Raw genomic sequence first — 25,716 nt, 5'->3', positions numbered from 1 at the left:
CACAGCTGATCACATGGTAAAGAGCCTACAGGCTCTTTATCGAGATCAGAGATGCGGTGTGTCGGAGTGACACACCACACCACTGATCACATACGAGCGGCTTATCCTGCTGGACATTATATAATGCCCAGTCAGGATAATGAAAACACGGCCTGACCGTCATTCTGCTATAAGTTGGGTGGGATGTGGTTTCTGGCTATAAAGTAGTAGATTTTCAAGACAAATGTACATACAAATATTTATATTAACAGTCAGATGAAAATTCTTTGTTCAATTGATGACTGAATGATTGTCACTCAAAATCACTTCAAATTTCATTTGTTTTTAAAATGAGATTTTGGGATTAATGTAATTTCCTGAATAAAAACAACACATACCGTTATGGTACTGTGGTCAAAAATGGATGTTGATTTGACCACATTAATCAGTTGAAAATTGAACGGAAGCTCTAGAAACCCAAAAACAATTAGCAAAATTCTACCAGTATATAGCCAGTATATAGCCAGCGTAGCCTGAAAAAACGATTTCAACCATCACATCTAAGGACTGGTAAGCTGCAATAGATTATGTTTATGTTTTTAAGTTTACAGTGATGCAAGATATAAATATACCCATAAAACACATACATATAAATATGTAAACATAGGAAAAGCATACAGTAAGTCATCTAAAAATAACTACTACATGTAAAGAATAATTACCATAGTGAGGCTTTGAAGAGGGAGTTAAAAAAGACAGTTAATAATATAAAGAAATACCCTATTCAGAATATTAATTAATATTAATTAATACACATCCCTCCTACAAAGCCTCAAAAAGTCCATATAAACACATATATAGTTGCTGAAGTAAAGATATTCAGGTACACATGGTACATATACAGTGTCTTTATACAAACCAAAATGGCTTCAACTCACACAAGGAAAGCTTATAGTGTAAAACATCACATAGAAATTGATCTTACCAACATAGTGCATAGATAGCAAATGTAAAATCCAGATTATCAGTGAGCTCATACTGTACATATATAGTATACCAGAATACCACCAAAATAAAGTGCTGCACCTGTGCACAATTAAACTGCTCTTGCACTGGTGCCCACAAATAGAAAGAATATCTGCCCTGTATCTGATGCGCTGGTTACATCATTTCTGGTGGAAGGTGCGGCTGCTCCCAATAGTATTATGCATGTGATCCAATGTGAAACACACTAGCAGGCATGACAACGTCATTGCTCTAACGATACTCTCCTACTCTCCTGCACATGCCCAGAAGGGTTTATCAGGAAAACACAGAGGAGGGAGAAAACAATGTGGGAAGACCACAAAATCTGACAACCTGGATAGAAAGAAGAAAAAAGGAAATAACACAATATAAAGACAATATTATCACAGACACAAACAAAATAAATACTTATAGTAAAAATCAACATTTAAGAGATAATATCATACATACCTATTAAGACACTGTTTATAAACTACAAAAAGATCCACCGCTACAACCATAAAAATTAACACATACAAAGGTCAGAAAAAATTTACAAAATAAATACTCAAATATAGAAAAGTAAGAAGAACCACAAATAAACCATATCACACATAGCTATTACAACTATAAATATTTTATAGAAAGCAATTAAAGAGGGAAGGGGAGCATATAAGGAAAAAGTCGATGTAGCATCATAAGGCAATAGTTGTAATTGTTAGATAAGGATAAAAATCTCCACTTTTACGATAAAAAGTTAAATATTATATAGGCAAAATAGGCCACTATATACATATATAGTAGACATGTGCATACTGAAATATTTTGGTTCGGAGTTTAGTTTTCGTCTGAAAAATACATTTATTTAGTTACTCCCGCAATTTGTTTTTATTTATTTTGTTTCATTAAAAAATGCATTAGTCTGAAAATCCGAATGAATTAAGGTTAAATCTGTCATTGAAGGCTTATCGTGCTTAATCTTCTTAAAACATTCGACAGAGCAGATAAACTGTACAACGCCGCAATCGTACATTTCCAATCGAATGTTCCACCTACAATCTATAGAAGGATTCTAATGTATGACACTAGTAATAATCATATTTATAAATTATTATTACTAGTCAACCAACATTCAAATTCTTTTATAGCCTATGGGCCGAGCATTTGACCGGAAATGTACAGTACGATTGCGGCGTCGTACAGTTTAGCTGCTTGTCGAATCTTAGAACTTTCGACAGACACCATAAGCCTTCAATGACAGATTCAACGTTTGTATGTTTTTCGCTGCTTTGTCGAATCTTCGTCGTTCATGTCGAATGGTCTACCCCTACCCCCCGTTGTTCACTGTCTCTATGTATATAAAATATAATGTCGAAAAGTTTCTCTTTATGTCAAATCTTTCCTCTCTATGTAGAATAATCTTGGACTAATAGAGTTCCTCTCACATTCGACCACAGGTTCGATAGACACAGATGCTATTGTCAGCGTCATGTTGAATCTCCTATGTATTTTGAACTGTTGTAGCAACGAAAACTAAAATAAAGCATATAGGATCTTTTGGATTTCGGATTCTGCTCGTTCGTTTTCATTTGTTAAAACGATAATGAAAATATCCGAAATTCAGACGAAAATACATTCGGACGAAAACGAATGCACATGTCTACTATATAGTTTGTAGAAAGAGATCCTTGTCCCTATCAACATAGAATAACCTCTCCATGTTAAGGGCATGTGGCATGGTATGGTTCGGGGGCATATGTTCACTGCCCCTCTGTTTCCTGGCTAGCCAGGCTGCATGGTCATATAAGGGTTTAGTTTGGCCATTATGCTATATACATATTTTTTTGGGGGTGTTTTGGGTTCCCCCTTAAAATACATAAAAGATAAGGGTCTGGTATGGATTTTGGAAGGAACCCCACATTGGTTGTTTTATTTTTGTGAGGGATCCCCTCAACAACCATACCAGACCCTTATCCTGCATAAGGGTCTGGTATAGATTTTGAGGGAGATTCCCATGCTGCTTTGTTTTACAAACATAAGACAGCTGGCATGGAAATATAATTTAGCAGCAGTAGATTTTTTTCCATAAAAATCTTTTGCTGAAGTACCTGTCACCGGCTTGACACTTCAAGTGCAGGTTTAAGGCATTCCCCAGCATGTTGTTTGAAATAAATTGTGTATTTTAATGTTGCCCTGTTATAGAACCTGCTCCCCTAAACAGCATTTTCGAAAATGTTTCTGTCCCCATGACAGGACCCAGCTTACAATGCTTGCAAGTTGGCATTGAAAAAGGCCAGAAAAACAAAAACAAAATGTGGCTCCTATAGATATAAATTTGGTTTTTGGTACTATGTTTAGGGTTTGTGGATTCCAGGCTGAGTGATTACATATTGAAGGTGCGTTTTTAAATGTAGTACATGGAAGATAATAAAAAAGCTTGATAACCCTTAGAACCCCCAAGAGGACCCAGCCCCTTCCACCCCTTCCCCATCCCCTCTATACTTTCTACACTACTCTCTACCTTTTCTCTTTTCTTTGGTAATCCATATTCTAACTTGTCCCTTCTCCTCTATGGTTCACCCGAGCCTCTATGCATACCACATCCTTCTGTGCTTGCTCCATGTACTGGTTTTATGGGGGGGGGTGGCTTCCCCAGTCCCCCCCCCCTGCCAGGAGAAGTTAATGGCCTGGCAGGAGGGATTCCCGCATCATCACTATCTGTGTTGATAGGAGAATCAAGCTAAATTGGCTCCATGTGGCCGGTCTTACACAGGAGTCCTGGTGTCCAAAGTTACTGTACATCATTATTCATCAATAGTATATTTAATTAAATAGACAGACACATATGCACAAATGTAATTGAGGTCCACCATGTAAAGCAAAATTTTAAAGTACACGTAAATTTGCTAAAGCATTCATAAAATACTTTCGCCTTATTTTACCATTTGGTGAATTTCAGAACCGCTAACCTTCTTTAGCCTCTTTGCAGACAAAACCTCCTTACATGCTGGTGTTATAACCTGATCTTTCTTCTACCAGAATCCCCAAAACCAGGAAAAGGGAAAAACCCAAAAAAGAAACCTTCACCAAAAGATACAGTGAAAAGAAAAAAGAAGGTTGACTCAGAAGAAGAAAGACAAGGTACAGTGACTAAAATGTGCCATTATTTGTGGAATTGTATTTTCTGTGATACAGAGATATACTAGTAATACTAGGTTCTCTACAACAGTTCTCTACACTAAAAACCCAGTTATGCTGTCCAGCAAGAGACACGATTGGCTGTATTTAATTACCAATAATATAGCAGGCAAATAGTTCTAATATGTGAATTTCAGGTATGTATTTAGCTGTTTGCCTGGGGCTTACATTTGAGGAAGAAACATTCAGGCTATTTTTTTTAAAACAAAGCTTACCAGCTCATTATTTTGGATAGATACTGGTAGGGTGAGTCACTTTCTAGTTTGTCAAAATTCCTGAACATCCGCAAGGTTGTAAATTCTAAGAATAACATTTTCACAAATCTTGCAGTAATGCCCTATGACAAAACTGCACTGTATTAACTGATTAAAGATCCTTGTGTATGAGGCATATCCAAGAAACATAATCTATCTCAGACCTTGAGCATACCCTCGTATGAACAGGGTTTCTTCCTAACTGTCACACCAAATCTTCCAGTTTAATCAGCTTCATAGGAGGATAGTATTCTGTTTTTGATGAACAACTAACGTATAAACAAAGTCTGAAAACAGTGTTTGCAGGCTTCATTTAAAATATACGGTGGATCTATTTTTGTCATACTGTCTTACAAAAATTTTTTAATGCAACCTGCAAAAAAATAGTATTACTGTGGAAAAAAAGTTAATACAAATTATAAAATTATGATTCTGGTACAAAGCACTGCAAAGTTATTTACAAAAAGAATAAAGCTTTTTTTTTTCAATTCTGACAATAAAACTATCTAATGAAAAAAACAAATAAAAACAAAGAACGTTTCAATATTATTGTTTTTAAGAATAGAAATAAGCAAAAAAAAAAATTATCAGGAAAACAACAGTCGGAAGAATTAGGGGATTAATTAGGGCTCATTAGTGTAAACTAACATAATTTATTTTGAGAGAAAAAAACAGAGCATTTTTCTTTAGTATTTGTCAGTTTGCTTTTACTGGCCCTGCAGCTCAACCATTTGATCTGCAGATTAATGAATCAGAAAATGGAAAATTGTTATCCTTACCTTCGGTAATTTTCCTTTCCTGGCCTGTCCTCACGTCAGCACATCATGGGTTAATCCCTCCTTTGGTCCACCAGTACCACCTTCTTTTAGCTAATAAGTAGGGGGCCCCTCCTCCCAGTCCTTGTTCCACTACTTTGGCGGACGACAGACTATAGGGAGGGAAAGGCTGTGCTGACGTGAGGACAGGCCAGGAAAGGAAAATTACCGAAGGTAAGGATAACAATTTTCCATTTTCCTGGCCAGTCCTCCCGTCAGCACATCATGGGATTTGATTTAGCACCTTAGGGCGGGAATATATATAAGACTCGGACGACAACTATAAATGCTGCTTAAGTAATATATTTATTGTTTTTTTTTTGTTTTTTTTTCATTTTGTCTGAAATGGTGCCGATACCACAGCGTTTCCGAACCTAGACGCCTTAGATGACGTTACGTCTAGACTGTAATGCGTAGCGAAGGTCCTGCAGGAACTCCAACTAGCCGTCTTGCAAATTTCTTCAACCGGAATCTTGGCAAATGCTGCCCAAGAGGCTGCCACCCCTCTGGTAGAATGAGCTCTAGTTGCCTGTGGAGGCGTCAGCCCCTGTTTCTCGTATGTGAGCTTTATTACTTTGGTGATCCAGGTTGAGATTATTCTTGTTGAAGCTGCTTGTCCTCTTTTAGGTCCCGATGGTAGGACAAAAAGGGAATCCGTTTTGCGTACTTGTTGAGAACGGTGTAGGTAAATTGAGAAAAGGTTGACCATGTCCAGAGGTCTAAGGTCAAGTTCTTCTTCCTGCCTAGGAGGTAATGTAAAGCTGGGTAGCACTGCCTCCCAGTTAAGGTGGAATCTTGAAACTACCTTGGGTGTTGCTATTGGTGAAGGCCTCAGAATTACTTTGTCCGGAAGAATGATGCAGTACGGTTCTTTACTGGACAGGGCCGCTAGCTCCGAAACCCTCCGTGCCGATGTTACGGCGGTGAGAAAAACCAACTTGAGTGTTAGAAACCAGAATGGACAAGATTCTGTCGGTACAAAAGGATGTAGAAGCAACGCTTTTAGCACTGTGCCTAAGTCCCATGCCGGGAACAGACACTTTCTTGGAGGATTTATTTTCAAGGTTGCCTTTAAAAATTGTTTTACTAGTGGTTCTTCTGCCCATCTATGCCCTTTAAAACACGACAAGGCTGATATTTGTACTTTCAACGTACTATACGCCAAGCCTTTGTTTAAAGCTGGTTGCAAAAAGTCCAGTACCTGTGCCACACTCGGATTCAGTGAGGAGAAATTTTCTTGCAATGCAAAGGTTGTAAACCTTGCCCAGACCCTGTTGTAGGTGATGTTGGTTGAGGTCTTTCTAGACTTTAACAGTGTAGAAATTACTTCCTTTGAGATGCCTTGTGCCTGGAGTCTGGTTGATTCAGCAGCCAGGCCGTCAGTTGCAACCTGTTCAGGTTGGGGTGTACCCATTGGCGCTGCCATAGGAGGTCCCTCCTTAGCGGTAGCCGTATCGGGGGGGCCGACACCATGTGTAGGAGTAGAGGGAACCACGGCCTCTGCGGCCAAAAGGGAAGAATTATTATTGTCTGGACCTTCTCCGTCGCAATTTTTAACAAAGTTCTCATTGCTAGCGGCACCGGCGGGAAAACATAAACTAGGGGAAAATCCCATGGAATGGAGAATGCATCCTGAGTCAAGGACCTGTTGCAACGGAACCTGGAGACAAATTGAGTTGCCTTTGCATTGGCTCGAGTCGCCATCAGATCCACCGAGGGTGTCCCCCACTCGGAAAATATTGGTTCTAGGAACTTCCAGTTCAAGGCCCATTCGTTCTTGTCGGGGAAGTCCCGACTCAGATGATCCGCGATGGAATTCTGGCTGCCCGGAATATAAGCTGCTGTTAGGGCTTCCAGGTGTGTTTCGGCCCAAACAAATATCTTGGTTGCCACCTGCAGAAGTGGCAAGCTCTTGGTTCCGCCCTGTCTGGCTATATATGCCACTGCTGTCTTGTTGTCCAACATTAGTTTGACTCGAGCACCCTGTATCAGTTTCTCGAACGCCCGTAGGGCCATGTATGCTGCTTGCAGCTCCAAGAGGTTGGAGTGTCGGGATTCTGCTTTGCTCCAAAGCCCCTGCACCTGCCTGCCGAGGCAGTGAGCACCCCAGCCCCGGAGACTGGCATCCGAAGTTATCAGAACCCAGTCCCCGGGGCTGAGGGGCATGCCCCGCGACAGGTTCTCTGATGACTTCCACCAGGCTAGGTTCTGTCGAATCCCACTCGGAATGAGGATCCTTTGGTGGAGAGAGGTACCATCCCATTGGTTCAGGAAGGTTGTCTGGAAGGCTCTTGTGTGGAACCTTGCCCAAGGGATGGCTGGGCTTGCTGCAGTGAACATCCCGAGTAGGGTCATACAGTCTCTCGCCGTTAGCGATGACGATCTCATCACGCTGCCAACGCAAGCTACCAACTCTGCCTTCTTTCGTTCGGGTAGAAGGACCAGGCCTCTGTTTGTATTGAAGACCAGTCCCAGATATTCCAGCTGTTGTGAGGGAATTAATTGACTCTTTTGTTTGTTGATGATCCAGCCAAACCTTGATAGGATTTTCAGAACCATTTCGCGTTGACCCGCAAGTTCTTTGCTTGAACGTGCCACTACCAAAATGTCGTCTAGGTAGTGAAAAATCTTTATGCCCTTCAGGCGAATGATGGCAATCACTGCTAGCAAGATTTTGGAAAATATTCGTGGGGCTGTGCTGATGCCGAAGGGCAGACACCGGAATTGAAAGTGGTCTTCCCCCACCAGGAATCTTAGATATTTTTGATGTCTTTTGCTGATTGGGACGTGCAGATATGCATCCGTTAGATCGACTGATATCAGCCAGTCTCCTGGTTGCAACACAGAGATGATTGTAAATACGGATTCCATCTTGAATGTCTTGGGCTCTATGAAGTGGTTTAAAACCCTCAGGTCCAAAACTGGTCTGAGATCTCCTGATGCTTTGGGAACTAGAAAGATTGGAGAATATACCCCTTTTCCTTGTTGACATGGGGGTACCGGCGAGATTGCCTTCTTTCGCTGCAAGCCGGTTAAATATTCTTGTAAGCAGTTCCGTTTTTTCTGATCTGTTGGCCATTCTGTATGGACCACCGTATTGGGTGGTTTCTGCTGAAAAGATATTTTGTAACCGTATCTGATTGTCTTGCGGACCCATTGGTCCCTGACTTCTTCCGCCCATACTCCCCAGAAGGACATTAATCTGGCGCCCACCTGGACAGGACAGGCGGATATCCCGTCAAAAAGACTTCTCGGGTTTCTTTGCGGTCTGCGCCGCTCTAGACTTTACCTTCCGCAAAAACGAATTTTGTGGGTTTTTCCAGTAGGGTCTTGTATATTCCCATCCTGGCCTGTATGCCCTGGCGTCATACGCCCTTTTGTACTCTGGCTGGGCTGGCCGAGTGGCCTGCTGTCTCTTCCTGGGTCTCTGTGGCATTAGACCCGATTTTCCCCCTGTAGCCCGACTGATAGCTTCTTCTAGGGTCTTTCCGAACAGCACCTTGCCGTTAAACGGAATATTGCAGAGACTGAGTTTGGAGGTGCTGTCTGCGCTCCAATGCCGCAACCAAAGAGCCCTCTTTGCCGTCACTGCAAAAGCCATGATCTTTGCAAGTAGCTTTGTCAAGTCCATAGAGGCTTCTGCTATGAAATCGGCAGCAAGATCGAAATCCTCCATTGTTTGTATGAGTGCTTCTGAGCCTGTCTCTGCTTTAAGGGCTGCTTGGGTTCTCGTGGTCCAGACCTTGAGTGCCCTGGAGACTGAAGTTAGGGCAATGGCCAGGCGACACGCTGCACCTGCGGCTGAGTATACCTTTTTCAGATCTGTGTCTGCACGTCTATCCATTGGATCTCTAAAGGTCGTGGAATCCTGCAAAGGCAGCGCGACCTGTCTGGCCAAGCGCTGTAAGGCCGCATCTATGCCCAATGGTGAGTCCCAAAGGTCTGCCTCTGGAGTTTTAAAAGGGTACAACCTTGAGAAACGATTTTGAACGTTTGCCCTTCTTTCTGGCCTTTCCCATTCTTCCTCGAACCATTCTCGGATTTCTGGTAAGAGGGGGAAGGTAACCCCTTGTCTCTTACGGCTAGGAAAAAATCTTTTAATTTTTTCAGGCGGCTGAACATCCTGATCCCAGTCAATGGCCTCTCTTATGGCTGTGACAAATGATTCAATATATTGAAAATCAAATAAATACTCTGAGGGCTCTTCAGAGTCCGATGAGCCTGGTGATAGCGTCTCCCGAGTAGGTGAATCGTCTCGTCCTGGCTGATTGACGCTACTAACTTTGGGCCTTGATCTAGGTGTTTTGGTAGCTGAGGCTGCCTGAATACCCTCTGCTACTGCGTCTTGGATATAGTCTTTAATTCTTTTTGCCTCTGCTTCCCGGTCTGTAGCCATATCTTTAATGCAGCTGGCGCAAAGAAGCTTGCCAGGTTCGGATGGAGCCGAACATGCCCAACAAAGACCATCGTCTGGGCGGGGTCTTGACCCATCTTGCTCTGCTACAGTCGCAGAGTGACTGGATTTGCGTGCTGGGCTGGAATGGGACTTATGCGTTGCCCGAGAGCCAGACGCCTGCGGAGATTTTGAGCGGTGGCGGGACTTCTTTCTCCGTTCATGTCTTATTTTAGGGCTTCTGCTCCTAAAAAGACAACCAAGAAAAACTACTTTTAGCTCTTGGTGCGCACTCTTTTAAACTGTGGCCCCCGTTGACCCCTCCTACCTGTCCGGAGATCTTGGTGCATTCTGGGGCTGTTGTGAGCTCATGCTGTATAAAAAATCAGGACAGGAACATCAGACAGAGTCCCTAATAAATATATGTATCTATATATATATATATATATATATATATATATATATATATATATATATATATATATATATATATATATATATATATTATATAAATATAATTTTATTTATTATTATTATTTTTTTTTTTTTTTTAAACCTATACACCTATCTATCTACATATCCTTACATATCTGTCTCAAATACCTCTATATACACATATATGTACACTAACAAAAAAATAAATAAATATATATATATATACTATTTTTTTTTTTTTTTTTCTAAAACAACACTGCCCCTTTAATAGGTATTTTTACCTTAGATCAACAAAGAAAGTGATTCAGGGTGGCAGCAGGTAGTTAGGACGATTGTTGAATACTCTGTCAGATAAGGTGAGAAAGAAAAACATCCTCTTTAAAAAGAACAGCCCAGCGCTGCAATGCTGACACAATCTCTCTCATCTCCTCCCTAGCAGGAGGCTTACCTCACACTTCCTTCTCCAGAGCAGTAGCAGACCGCACTGAGCTTTCTGCCATTGCCAGATTATATAGTACTCTGAGACCCGCCCCCCGGCACGCCTCCGGCACCGCCCCCTGTGACATCATCGCTGCCTGACAGAAGGTGGAGGGAGGGGGGGCGGCGCGCTCCTAAGGAGTGCAGATTCAGAGCAGGAAGAGAGCACACATGCTACAGCAAATGGAAGAGACACACCACAGCCCCCAATCATAAAGTAAGCTCTTCTTAAGCTATAATGCCCGCAGCTCATGCACCTGAGCGTCCAGGGTCATAAAGGTTCATACCTTTACTACTTCTGGACCTTCCAACCCGAGGAGAGGCTGAACCTGGGTGGGATTGGTTCGGTAGGGGGGTAATATCCTCTTCATTTTGTAGTTTCTGGAAGAGTCTTCTAGTGGTCTGGTCGTCCGACCAAAAAAAAGGAACAAGGACTGGGAGGAGGGGCCCCCTACTTATTAGCTAAAAGAAGGTGGTACTGGTGGACCAAAGGAGGGATTAACCCATGATGTGCTGACGGGAGGACTGGCCAGGAAAAGATATAAAAGTAACAGTGTTACTTTGTATCTCTCTATTTTGTCTGAACAGTTTTGGCAAACACTGAGTCATACAGTCTTTTTTTATTACAGCAAAAGCTGCTAGAGCTTATGTGTTGCAGGGCAACACATCTTTTTTATAAAATTGTGGGTTTGCTGGCAAGTGGGAAGGGGGAGTGGCAGTGGGCTTAATGGACTGAACTGGACATGTGTACTTTGATGACTTTGATGACTTTTTATGGGCATGTGTAGCAGTGTCCTCAACTTGTTATGAGGTATATACGTGTATGGTCCATGAGGGGTAATTGATAGCATATTAAGCCTCATATTAGTGACAGAGGTTTTCACTAGCTAACACTTGATCTTTCCTGTGCTTCCCACTCAGTTGCCCTTGTCCAACCCTGAAAAGGCTTCATGTCAGATGGTGCTAGAGCTAACACAGGATTGATAATGAGTTTCAAACATTCATAACAAGAACCCATTTAGTTATTTAGGTTATATTAACATTAACTAGTAAAATATGGTGTTGCTTACCACTGAACAAATACATGTGAACAACAACAAACTGGAAACTGCTCAGCTTAAAGAAAAGGTTGGCTGGAGGTTTTTAAAAGTAAGAACCTCTAGGTGTCAAATTATTATTATTATTTTTATTATTATACAGGATTTATATAGTGAAAACAGTTTGAGCAGCACTTTACATCAGGGTAGCTAGTTCCATTAATTCTCAAGTGCTCTGAAGACCTACATACACTTTACATATTTCCGTTCTTTTATTGTTGTATCAATATTTATTGGTAATAATATTGTGTCTGTTTTTATTAGAAACAGTGAGTGAGTTTTCAAGTTCTTCCCAGTCTTCATCATCACATAGTAGAAGCAAATCGATCCGGAGGAAGACAGGAAAAAACAAAAAAAACCTTAAAGAAAAAAAGAAATTTCCTGGTAAGAATTTTTTTTCTTTTTCTTTACTTTGCCTTAGTACAAAAATACAATGGATTTGTTGGGGAAGATTAACTAAAACTCAAGCACTCGGAATCTGATGCAGCTGTGCATGGTAGCCAATTAACCTCTTACTTAAGCTTGTTCAATAAAGCTGTGACAATAAAACCTGGAAGCTGATTGGTTTCTATTCAGAGCTGCACCAGATTTTGCACTCTCCAGTTTTAATAAATCTCCCCCATTGCTACCAAAACACAAATTCATAACGTGCAAGACATGCACACATTGCTAACAAAGATGTATTAGCTGACTTATAGCATAATAATAACAAAATCAAGTTCAACCTGTACTAAAAGAAAATTTTGCATTTTTTTTTAAGAAGAAGAAGAACCTGAAGACCCCTTAATGCCACCAAAGAAAAAGCATCCTCTCCCAACTCCTGTTTACACTACTCCAGATGAGGGCTCTGGAGATGGTAGTGGAATGGACTTTTTACAAACAACCATATTGTCAACAACTAAATGGCTTAATACAACCACAAACATGGCAACTACAGTGGGAACAAAAATAACAGAAGGAACATTAAAGCCTTCAATAAACCCACAGACAGACAGCATTAACGGATCTTCATCCAAAACAACAACCAATATTCCCATTCCTGAGTCAACAGAAAAACAATCTGCAGGAAGTTCAGCCACAACAGTTCTCTACGCTCAAAGTTCAACACACAAGGAGAAAACCAAAGAACCGGACACAACAACGGGTACTACACCTCAACAAAGTAAGAACAACATAAGCATTACTGTGAATGATATGGATATATCTGTTACTTTATTAACCAGTACTCCAGCAGCAACCTTCAACAAGGAAAGCACAAAGCCTGCACATAACTATGAATCTACTATAGAGCAGCAAGACATGGAAACCAAAGCAAAAAGTACACAAGATTCATTGAATAATCCAGTTAACATGGATATGACCACACCATATCCTGGAACAAATAATGGAGAGAAGGTAGAAATTGATATAGGAAACACAGTGAAATCGGGAACAAATAGCAAAGTGACAACGGTGACCATAAGCCCATCACACTTTGATACAGATGAAAAACTGAATAAGGAAATGATAACCTACAGTTCTACAACTAAAAAAACAACTGAACAACCACCAGCAAGCACAGATCAAATATTGCTCCTAACTTCTCACCAAAGCAATGGAGTATTTAGTGAATCAATTTTCAAAACTACAAAAAATGCATATGTAAATGAAGCATCCTTTGCTACTGGAAGTACTGAAAAGGCTTATTCACTTCATGATGAAGCTGATAATGTGAACACAATTTTTCCAGCAGGCACTGCTAAAGTGGAAACTAATAATGAATCTAAAACCACTGTACCCTTCAGTGATAAGCAGACTGTTTCTGTAGATACAACCAGTGTTGGTACTGATTCTGCCAGTACCACACAGCTAGCACAAACTTCTATAATAATGGCAACAGATACAAATTCAAAGGATAGTTACAGCATATCTTTCAGAACAGAAGCAAAGGCATTTGGTATAACAACTGAAACCCCTAAGATAGACCAAGCAGTAAGCACTTTGCATACTACACAGGCACCTCTAAAAGATTCAACAAATACACCTAGATCAATGGATACCACTAAAAAGGAAACTATTCCTCAGTCAACAACAGTGACAGAGGTCACAAACACTAAAGAGGAACGTTTACCAACCACAGATGACAACAGAAATGTTTTTAGGATTTTAACTACTGCTTTCACAAACCTTGTATATTCTACAACTCCAGGAGAGGACAAATCAGTACCAAATATATTTGCAATACAACAAACTAGTGCAAAAATGGACACAATATATGCAACACTGACAGAGAAACAACATTCAACTCATATAACACTAACAGAACAAACTACAACACTGAGTACTCCGTCCCTGCAACCCACCAATGAGCAAAGTACACAGCAGCCACCAGACACAACACTTATTAAGGAAAGTAGTTCAAAATCAATTAAAAATGTAGCTTTCACTGAGAAAATACCTTACACAGTCACAACCAGCAGTACACATAAATCCTCCTCTGAAAGTGAGACATCAACTTTGAGACAGACGCCTGACACTCTGCATATGACAACAGATGACTTACTGATAAAAAAAGAAACGAATACAGAACATTTGGATATTTCATCTGTTACTACCAAAGATAAAATAAGAGAATGGCAGACCACAGATAATACAAATAAAGTGTCTTCTACATCCACTATTCAAGAAAATTTGACAACATTGAAGGAAATTACAGAAAGTAAAAGTGAAAATCCTGTCTCTAGTATATCTGTACAAAATACAAGGGAGACCACAGAAGCAACTGACAAAGTCCAGTCTCCAACAACTGCTGAAGGAAAGCTATTGTCAGCAATACCCAGCGATGCCACAGAAAGAAACAACCAAAACATAGTAACACAAATTAATAAAATCAGTACTGATACACCAACTGAAGTGAATAGTGTAATGGTTGCTACAGAAAAAGCCTCAAATAATGCAGATTACGTAGCTGTGCCAGGAGAAACAGTAAATGAACTTTTGCCTAATTCTACATCTAGTACCACATCCATAGAAAGTACTACAGATAAATTGCAAACAACACTGCAACCCAAAGTGGAAATGACTAAGGTGTTGCCTGTTAATGAAGTTACTGATGTTAAAGAAGCAACTACTAAATTTTCGCAAGCAACATTGTACACTACATTGTCTATTGACCATAAAACAGATTTGTCAACAGGAGAATCAAATGATGTAACAAATGCCATAAGCACAGCTGAAATAATTAAAGAACATACTGATCCAGCAAAGCCCAATGGCATAACAACCCAACAGTCTGCTGAAAAGAAACACGCAGTCAGTCAAACAACAATGTACAGGCTAGACCTACAAACCTCACAAATACAGAGTACAACCTTGCCCTTGAATATGACCTCAGATAGTAAAACTGGTTTAAATCCAGTGACAGCTGAAATGCTCACAAATCCTAGTTTAATAACTACCGACAGTTCACAAAAATCTGTTTTAACCAGTGAGACTTCCACTTCTAGGCAGACCATAAACTTACCCGAAACATCACAGATGCCAACAACCTACCATTCTGATATGTCCTCTACCACTGCAATAGACATTCTAAAAGCAAGGCATACCACAGAAAATATAAACGCAGATCAGTTTCCATCAACTATTCAAGGAAAACTGTTAACATCAAAAGACATTACAGAAAGTGAGATAATTAAGACAGTAACACCAACTTCTAAAATAAGCACTGACGTTCCATCAGGAAAAGAATTTACAGAACGTGAGATATATAATACAGTAACACCTACTGCTAAAATGACCACTGAAGTACCAGTAGAAAAAGAAGTTACAGAAAATCAGATATATAACACAGTAATGCCTACGACTAAAATGAGCACTGAAGTACCAGTAGAAAAAGAAAAAGTTACTGAAAATGAGATATATAACACAGTAATGCCTACGACTAAAATGAGCACTGAAGTACCAGCACAAAAAGAAAAAGTTACCGAAAATGAGATGTATAATACAGTAATGCCTACTACTAAAATGAGCACTGAAGTACCAGTAAAAAAAAAAGTTACAGAAAATGAGATATATAACACAATAATGCCTACTACTAAAACAAGCACTGCAGGACCAGCACAAAAAGAAAAAGTTACTGAAAATGAGATATATAACACAATAATGCCTACCACTAAAATGAGCACTGAAGTACCAGTAGAAAATGAAAAAGTTACAGAAAATGAGATATATAACACAGTAATGCCTACTACTAAAATGAGCACTGAAGTACCAGCACAAAAAGAAAAAGTTACCGAAAATGAGATATACAATACAGTAATGCCTACTACTAAAATGAGCACTGAAGTACCAGTAGAAAAAGTTACAGAAAATGAGATATATAACACAGTAATGCCTACTACTAAAACAAGCACTGAAGTACCAGCACAAAAAGAAAAAGTTACTGAAAATGAGATATATAACACAATAATGCCTACCACTAAAATGAGCACTGAAGTACCAGTAGAAAAAGAAGTTACAGAAAATGAGATATATAACACAGTAATGCCTACTACTAAAATGAGCACTGAAGTACCAGCACAAAAAGAAAAAGTTACCGAAAATGAGATATATAATACAGTAATGCCTGCTACTAAAATGAGCACTGAAGTACCAGTAGAAAAAGTTACAGAAAACGAGATATATAACACAGTAATGCCTACTACTGAAATGAGCACTGACGTACCAGTAGAAAAAGAAAAAGTTACAGAAAATGAGATATATAATACAGTAACGCCTAAAACTAAAATGAGCACTGAAGTACCAGTAGAAAAGGAAGTTACAGAAAATGAGATATTTAACACAGTAATGCCTACTACTAAAATGAGCACTGAAGTACCAGTAGAAAAAGACAAAGTTACAGAAAATGAGATATATAACACAGTAATGCCTACTACTAAAATGAGCACTGAAGTACCAGTAGAAAAAGAATTTACAGAAAATGGGATATATAACACAGTAATGCCTACTACTAAAATGAGCACTGAAGTACCAGTAGAAAAAGACAAAGTTACAGAAAATGAGATATATAACACAGTAATGCCTACGACTAAAATGAGCACTGAAGTACCAGTAGAAAAGGAAGTTACAGAAAATGAGATATATAACACAGTAATGCCTACTGCTAAAATGAGAACTGAAGTACCAGTAGAAAAAGAAATTACAGAAAATGGGATATATAACACAGTAACACCTACTACTAAAATGAGCACTGAAGTACCAGTAGAAAAAGACAAAGTTACAGAAAATGAGATATATAACACAGTAATGCCTACGACTAAAATGAGCACTGAAGTACCAGTAGAAAAGGAAGTTACAGAAAATGAGATATATAACACAGTAATGCCTACTGCTAAAATGAGAACTGAAGTACCAGTAGAAAAAGAAAAAGTTACAGAAAATAAGATATATAATAAAGTAACATCTACTACTAAAATGAGCACTGAAGTACCAGTAGAAAAAAAAGAAGTTACAGAAAATGAGATATATAATACGCCTACTACTAAAATGAGCACTGAAGTACCAGTAGAAAAAGAAGTTACTGAGAATGAGATATATAACAAAGTAACACCTACTACTAAAATGAGCACTGAAGTACCAGTAGAAAAAGAAGAAGTTACAGAAAATGAGATACATAACAAAGTAACACCTACTACTAAAATGAGCACTGAAGTACCAGTAGAAAGTAGTACAATTTTTGTAGCTAAAGAGACCGCTACACATAATATAGATTCTATAGCTGTCACAAAGGAAACATCAGGTATGACATCTGTAAAGGCTAAAACCGAAAAACAGCAAACAACACTATTGCCCAAAGAGTGGAGTACACAGGTCACAGCAGTTAAAGGAGATGATAATGCTACAAGTGCTGTTACATTGTTTCCAGTCAGTTACTACACTACATTGTCTGATGGCCATAAAAAAAGCTTAGGTACAACAGGGCCAGATAGCAGTGTACTAAATACCACTGACACAGCTGATATAACCAAGGAACAAACTATTCCACCACATAAGAACCCTACACAAAGCATATATATTACTTCAACAGCACCAGACATCTCCCTGGCAACTGCCATAACAAAAAGAGACATTTTGTCCACATACCATGTAGAAATTAATGAGATTACATCAACAGAAAACCGCCATACACCCAACATAACCACTAAATATTTATCTTCAGAAAAGCAAACTACAGAGAGAGGAATCACAAATGATTATACAACAACAAGCACTACCTCTTTGCAAACTACAGAAAACCAACGTACACAACACACCATTATTACTATTGTGAATACAGTTGCCTCAGAACCAATAGCAACTAGTACCACAGAATACAAAACAAGTTCTCATACAGTATATACTGATTTACCAATATTAAACTCAACTAGTATAACAGCAAGATCTAGCCAGACTGCAAACATAGCAGAAACATTACATACAACAACTAGTGACTCAGTCAGAAGAGAAACAGATTCTACTACATCTTCCCTCACTACTACAGAGGTACCACATGTTAGGCCTACCACAAAAAACATGAACATAGACAAGGAAAGTGAAGAAAACATTGCTACAACAATCAGCACTGCTGTACCAGTTATTTATAATACTTTTATGACTGCTAGTGAAAGAGCAAATTCCATAATTTTAACAACAGATACATTTATGGAGGATTTGTCTAATTTTACATCTAAAACAACATCTTCAAAGGCTACTACAGGTACAGACCAAAAAAAATCCACAATTGTGTCTGAAGAATTAAGTGCTTTAGCATCAACAGTTACTAAAGTTACAACTACAGCCATTACATCAACCAATTACCACACCACATTGTCTGCTAATCATAAAACAAGCATTGGTTTGGTAACAGAAGAGGCAAATACTTTGAAAGATTTAGACATAACTGATATAAGCAAGGAAAACACCACTACTCCAAATATATCACCTATAGAAACAGAAAAATACATATTCAATACAAGCTCTCTGCCCACTGATGATCAAATTTCTACTGTGACTATTCCAATATCTGTAATCAGCAAGACTAGTGTTAGATCTCCTGATAATGATAAACAACAGACCACTTATTTTAGTGAGAAAACACCGCTAGAACACACTTCTATAATAATGACAACATATACAAATTCACAAGATAGTCAAAACACACCATTCACAACAGAAGCAAAGGCTAATGCATTAAGTATAACACCTGAAAACCCTCAGATAAGCCAAACAGGAGGCACTTTGCACACAACACAGACACATCTAAAAGAGTCAACAAATATACCTAGATCAATGGATACCACTGAAAAGGAAAATATTCCTCAGTCAACAACAGTGACAGAGGTCACATCCATTAAAGAGGAACATTTACCAACCACAGATGACAATAGAAATAATGTTGGCATATTAATTAATACTTTCACAAACCTTCCATATTCCACAACTCCAGGAATAAACAAATCAGTCTCAGATATGTTTACAATAGAACAAAGTAGTGCAAACATGGACACAATGTATGCAACACTGACCGAGAAACAACATTCAAGTCATATAACACTGACAGACCAAACTACAACACTGAGCATGCCATCACTGCAACCCACCAAAGAGCAAGGTACACAGCAGCCCCCAGGCACTACACATATTAAGGAAAGTAGCTCAAAAGCAATTAAAACTGTAGCTTCCACTAAGAAAACAGAAATACCTCACCCAGTCACAACCAGCAGTGCACACAAATCCTCGTCCTCAAGTGAGACATCAACATTGAGACAGACACCTGACACTCTGCATATGACAACAGATGATTTACTGATAAAAAAAGAAACAGATGCAGAACATGCCGATATATCATCTGTCACTACCATAGAAAAAATAAAAGTATGGCAGACCATAGATGAGCACACTTCTAATGTGGCTATTCCAATATCTGTAATCAGCAATATTACTAATAGATTTACTGATAATGATACACAACATACCACTTCTTTTAATGATCTCATAAGCAGAACCCCAGATACAAAATCACAAGGACCATCCGTAGCAATGGAAAGTATGACAGCTCAGTCAACACATGATTTAAAGGCTACTGATGCTGATCATAAGAACACTGGCATCACCATGATAGTTGAAAAAGAAACCACTGTAGCTACTGAAAATACTAGTGATTCCTTTACTACTGTATTGGATAAAAATCCCATGGCTGACCAGTCATCTGCCATGACAAGAAATCCAGAAATAAATTTCCCAGTGAAAACAGATGGCTACAAACCCTTATCAACAGGTCCCAAGAGTGAAGGAGAAAGTGTTACTCCATTCACAATAAAGCCAAGCACTGCAGAAGTAGACAAGAAAAGATTTTCTGTGCCTACGACAAACACAATTACACCAGGTTCCTCAGCTTTTAAAATGTTACATAAAATTCAGACAACTGTTGAAGCAACAGATGTTTCTAGTCATAACATTTTATCTGTTTTGCCTACAATGAGACCAAAAAATATGTCTACAGGAAAGACAGATGCTGGGGATGCCCAAGTAACAAGTGAAAGTATTGAAAGTCCATCATTTCCTACAAAGGGCCACTTATCTAAGATTATTTTTGGCGCAGGAACAAGCAGAATGTCTACAACCATAAAAGAGAACGTGAGTGGACAATCCACATTCACAACTTTACAAAACACTGTAAGTCCAAAGCATTCACCATATTTTCACACCGTGGCTGTAGTAAGTGAAATTACCGAAGTAAGTGGCTCCAGTGCACAAGGTTTAGATACAATTAATACTAACCAGCATGCCAATGTAAATGTAACAAGCACTCCCCCTTTAATCAAAAGCAGTATCACAAAAAGTAAGCACATGAACGATGTCATAGAAAGTGAAATAAATAATTTACATGAACCTTCTTTTAATTTTACAGTGAGCACATTGAAAACACCCCAGGATCAAAGTACTGCAGATTCTAATGCTAAGCATACAACTCCAAAATTAGAGGGAACTGCAGTTACAACTCCAAGATTAGAGGGAACTGCAGTTACAACTCCCGGATTAGAGGGAACTGCAGTTACAACTTCAAGATTAGAGGGAACTGCAGTTACAACTTCAAGATTAGAGGGAACTGCAGTTACAACTTCAAGATTAGAAGGAACTGCAGTTACAACTCCTGGATTAAAGGGAACTGCAGTTACAACTTCAAGATTAGATGGAAGTGCAGTTACAACTCCAGGATTAGAGGGAACTGCAGTTCAACATAAGAGCACTCCAAAGGGCCCAACAAAACACACACCTGGAAGTGGTTTGACAACTACTTCATCTCATTCTTCTCCTGGAAAAGACAGCGGAACATCTCCAAAGACTCAAACTATGGATCGCTCAACAAATAAAATGGATGAATATTCCACCACTGCTCCTTTCACCACAAGGAATCCAAACGAAAGTAAATCACAAACTAGCACAAACCCTACTACAAGACATGCTGATGATATTATAACTAAAGACACAGCAGAAACAACAACAACTGGTCAATCTGTTAAACTGACAACTAGACAACCAGACATGGATCAGACTACTAAGCAACCGGGGCAAAGGCCTATACCAGGTGAAGGTTCAAGTTATGAAGCAACAACCAAACAATCGCCAAATGCAAAAACAACATCCATACCTAGGCGTACCACAACAGCACCAAACCAGAAAGATTCCTTTACAACTATGCCTATTAACAAGGATGACATTGAAACAAATAAAACCACCACACCTCATACAATTCACCCACATCATATTTGTAATTTGCTTAAGGATGAAGCAATTAGTTTGAGAATACCCGAGAGTGACTTGAAGCTTATTACAGAAATATGTGCTGAGATGCAACAACAGTATCCTAATATAAATATACCATCATTACAAACAAGACAACCAAATATAGATAAGAGAAAGATTCATCCTGAATACCCATTATCTGAAGGGACACCAAATTTCTGGTATCAACCACCAGGATCAAAACTTATTCAGATCATAGAGGAAATATACAGGAGAATATATATTTCACCAACAACAAATTTAACAGGAATACCTGGCCAGGACAACCATAGGTCAACAGCATGGCTATTGCTGATAAACAAAATCAAGCGTGCCATTGGTAAGTAGACGGATTCAAACAAACAAGTTCTATAAAATAATTGCACTTTTATGATCTTATATACTTACCCTACCTTATTTTTGTACAAAATTACCACAGCTGGTTGTTAGGCCTCGTACACACGACCGTTTTCCTCAACAAAATCCATCAAGAAACTTTTTTGCTGAGGAAAACGGTTGTGTGTATGTTTTTCGTTGAGAAAACTGTCATGAATCTCGATGAGAAAAAAAGAGAACAAGTTCTCTTTTTTCTAGTCGGGAGTCTCAATTTCCTCGTCGTGTTTCTCATCGGGCTGGTTTACGACGAGAAACACGTTTGTGTGTATGCTTAGAAACCCGCACATGCTCAGAATAAAGTATGAGATGGGAGCACGCCTTCGGTAAAAGTAGCGTTTGTAATGGAGATAGCACATTTGTCACGCTGTAACAGACTGAAAAGCGCAAATCGTCTCTCACCAAACTTTTAGTTAACACGCGATTCGGCACTGCATCAATTTAACAGACAATTATGCGGTCGTATGATGTTGCACACAAACAAAATTTACATAATTTTTTTACACAAATAGAGCTTTATTTTGGTGGTATTTGATCATGTCTGTGGTTTTTATTTTTTGCGCTATAAATAAAAAAAGAGCGACAATTTTGAAAAAAAGCAACATTTTTTACTTTTTGCTATAATAAATATCCCCCAAAAAATATATATAAATATATATATAAAAAAAAAAAACACAAATTTTACCCTCAGTTTAAGCCAATATGTATTCTTCTACATATTTTTGGTAAAAAAAATCACAATAAGCGTATATTGATTGGTTTGCGAAAAAGTTATAGCGTCTACAAAATAGGAGATATATTTATGGCATCTTTTTATTAGTAATGGCAACGATCTGCGATTTTTATCATGACTGCGACATTATGGCAGACACATCGGACACTTTTGATGCTATTTTGGGACCATTGACATTCATACAGCGATCAGTGCTATAAAAATGCTTTGATTACTGTGTAAACTCACTAAATTATTTGTACAATATATGTCACACCATTTTCTGTAAACTGTAGACTTTAGTGCATGAACTACCAGAAAGACAACAGGTGTTGAAATCCTACAACCAACAAGTCTCAAGCCTCGTACACACGGCCGAGGAACTCGACGTGCCAAACACATCGAGTTCCTCGGCCAGTTCAGCACTGAAGCCGCCGAGGAGCTCGGCGGGACGAGAGCTCCCATAGAACAACGAGGAAATAGAGAACATGTTCTCTATTTCCTCGCCGAGCTCCTCGTCGGCTTCCTCGGCCGAAAGTGTACACACGGCCGGGTTTCTCGGCAGAATTCAGCCAGAAACTCGGTCGGAAGCTGAATTCTGCCGAGGAAACTGGTCGTGTGTACGGGGCCTTACCTTAACTATGATTTTTGAGTCAAAGTCATTTAGATCATACATCTTTTTCATTGTAATACTTAGCGAAGCAGCTGAACATCTTAACTATACCTGCATGTTTTAGGCTTTGAGTTACAGTTACATGTCAATTAGGCCATTTGAACTAATGAGCAGGCTTTCATAATAATTATTCCTTTCAATTGATATTGCTACATAAATTGTGAATCATCCACGGTATTGCTAAAACTATACATGTTTTACCATAGACCCTCAGATGAATTTGTGCGTTGGACCACCAGCGGATGGAATGACTACTCTTCAGAATGGATCCATGGTGGTATTTCGAGGTAGGATGATTTATTTTGTTTGCTTAGGGGTAGACATGGTGTAGAGTTCTTGGAGCTATGAGTGGAAATAAACCTTTAAGTTATGAAATAGAACCAAAATTTAGCTAGTAAACCACTGTTGTATTTTACCCTGCTGGTGGATAATACACAATAGACAGCAATATGCCCACAGGTATAAAAAAAAAAAAAAATATTAAAAATAATTTGTACCTGTGCTATAATCCAACAGTCCCGGATATACATTTGGCTACTGTGAAATAAAATAGCAATACACACAGTCACAAACCTTGCACTTTTTTTATTTTGAATGAAATTGATCATCTATATAAAACAGTATCTCACATTTTTGTAAATACAGTATTTTATTAAATCTTTTCATGTGACAACACTGAAGAAATTACACTTTTCTACAATGTAAAGTATTGAGTGTAAAGCTTGTATAACAGTGTAAATTTGCTGTCTCCTCAAAATAACTCGACACAGCCAATAATGTCTAAACCGCTGATAACAAAAGTGAGTACACCCATAAGTGAAAATGTCCAAATTGGGCCCAAAGTGTCTATATTTTGTGTGGCCATCATTATTTTCCAGCACTGCCTTAACCCTCTTGGGTATAGAGTTTAATGGTTGCCACTGGAGTCCTCTTCCACTCCTCCATGACGACATCACGGAGCTGGTGTATGTTAGAGACCTTGCGCTCCTCCACCTTCCATTTGAGGATGCCCCACAGATGCTCAATAGGGTTTAGGTCTGGAGACATGCTTGGCTAGTCGATCACCTTTAACCTCAGCTTCTTTAGCAAGGCAGTGGTTGTCTTGGAGGTGTGTTTGGGGTCATTATGTTGGAAACCTTCCCTGCGGCCCAGTCTCCCCCAGGGAGGAGATCATGCTCTGCTTCAGTATGCCACAGTACATTTTGGCATTCATGGTTTCCCTCTTTGAACTGTAGCTCACATTCAGCCCCAGACCATGACACTCCGACCATCATGCTTGACTGTAGGCAAGATACACTTGTCTTTGCACTCCTCAACTGGTTGCTGCCACACACGCTTGGTATCATCTGAACCAAATACGTTTATCTTGGTCTCATCAGACCACAGGACATGGTAATTTGTGTGCTTAGTCTGCTTGTCTTCAGCAAACTGTTTGTGGACTTTCTTGTGCATCATCTTTATAAGAGGCTTCCTTCTGGGATGACAGCTATGCAGACCAATTTGATGCAGTGTGCGACGTATGGTCTGAACACTGACCCAACACCCCTTTAACCTCTGCAGCAATACTGACAGCACTTATATGTCTATTTTTCAAAGACAACCTCTGTATATGATGCTGAGCACATGCACTCAACCTATTTGGTCCACCATAGCGAGGCCTGTTCTGAGTGGAACCTGTACTGTTAAACCACTGTATGGTCTTGGCCACCATGCTACAGCTCAGTTTGAGGGTCTTGGCAATCTGCTTATAGCCTAGGCCATCCATATGTAGAGCAACAATTCTTTTTTTCAGATCCTCAGAGAGTTTTTTGCTATGAGGTGCAATGTTGAACTTCCAGTGAGCAGTATGAGAGAGTGAGAGCGATTACACCAAATTTAACACACATGCCCCCCCATTCACATCTGAGACCTTGTAATACTAACAAATCACATGACACTGGGGAGGGAAAATGGCTAATTGGTTCCCAATTTGGACATTTTCACTTAGGGGTGTACTCACTTTTGTTGCAAGCGGTTTAGATATTAATGGTTGTGTGTTGAATTATTTTGAGGGGACAGCAAATTTACACTGTATTCATAAGAGCTGTACACTCATTACTTTACATTGTAGAAAAGTGTAATTTCTTCAGTGTTTTCACATAAAAAGATATAATAAAATATTTACAAAAATGTAAGGGGTATACTCACTTTTGTGAGATACTGTAGCTTGTTTTAAGAAGGAAATGTTTTAATTATTAGAGGAGGATCCACTTCCTATCATTTGTCTTATGAGGTATAATATGATTTGTTAACAGAAAATATATTATGTTTAAATTAAAAAGTTATATTATATAACACACTTTTATAGCAGTTAATGTTCTTGCTGGTGGCAAAATTAGAGTGGGAAACCAAAATGTGCAAAAAGGAACATCTGATATTATATACACCTCTCTTCTTCAGATCATCATTAGAAAATTGGATGCAGACATTCCTTGTGCTACTTTA

The 25,716-nt window shown here is 39.0% G+C and overlaps 1 protein-coding gene and 1 long non-coding RNA gene across 29 annotated transcripts in view; one reads left to right on the top strand and one right to left on the bottom strand.

The window, feature by feature from the left end:
• The window catches only part of PRG4 (proteoglycan 4), a 153,864-nt gene that overhangs the window by 105,725 nt on the left and 22,423 nt on the right, over positions 1-25,716 (top strand). For 24 of the 28 annotated variants that reach the window (XM_040359775.1, XM_040359764.1, XM_040359768.1 and 21 more), the window contains 5 exons: positions 4,024-4,125; positions 11,918-12,037; positions 12,414-12,815; positions 20,580-21,794; positions 23,439-23,519. In XM_040359775.1, the coding sequence (XP_040215709.1) occupies positions 4,024-4,125; positions 11,918-12,037; positions 12,414-12,815; positions 20,580-21,794; positions 23,439-23,519 (1,920 nt within the window). The other 4 variants (XM_040359763.1, XM_040359761.1, XM_040359760.1 and 1 more) reach the window with 4 other exon arrangements.
• Positions 9,058-10,756, bottom strand: LOC120945543. The gene is made up of 3 exons (XR_005750596.1): positions 10,528-10,756; positions 10,361-10,423; positions 9,058-10,017 (listed from the first exon to the last, which is right to left on the bottom strand). It is a non-coding gene; the product is annotated as an uncharacterized LOC120945543 (long non-coding RNA).

The sequence above is a fragment of the Rana temporaria genome, chromosome 7 (genome assembly GCF_905171775.1).
Source record: "Rana temporaria chromosome 7, aRanTem1.1, whole genome shotgun sequence".
Lineage (NCBI taxonomy): Eukaryota > Metazoa > Chordata > Amphibia > Anura > Ranidae > Rana > Rana temporaria.
Note: the sequence above shows the minus strand (reverse complement) of the source record. Positions and strands in the feature narration are given on the sequence as shown.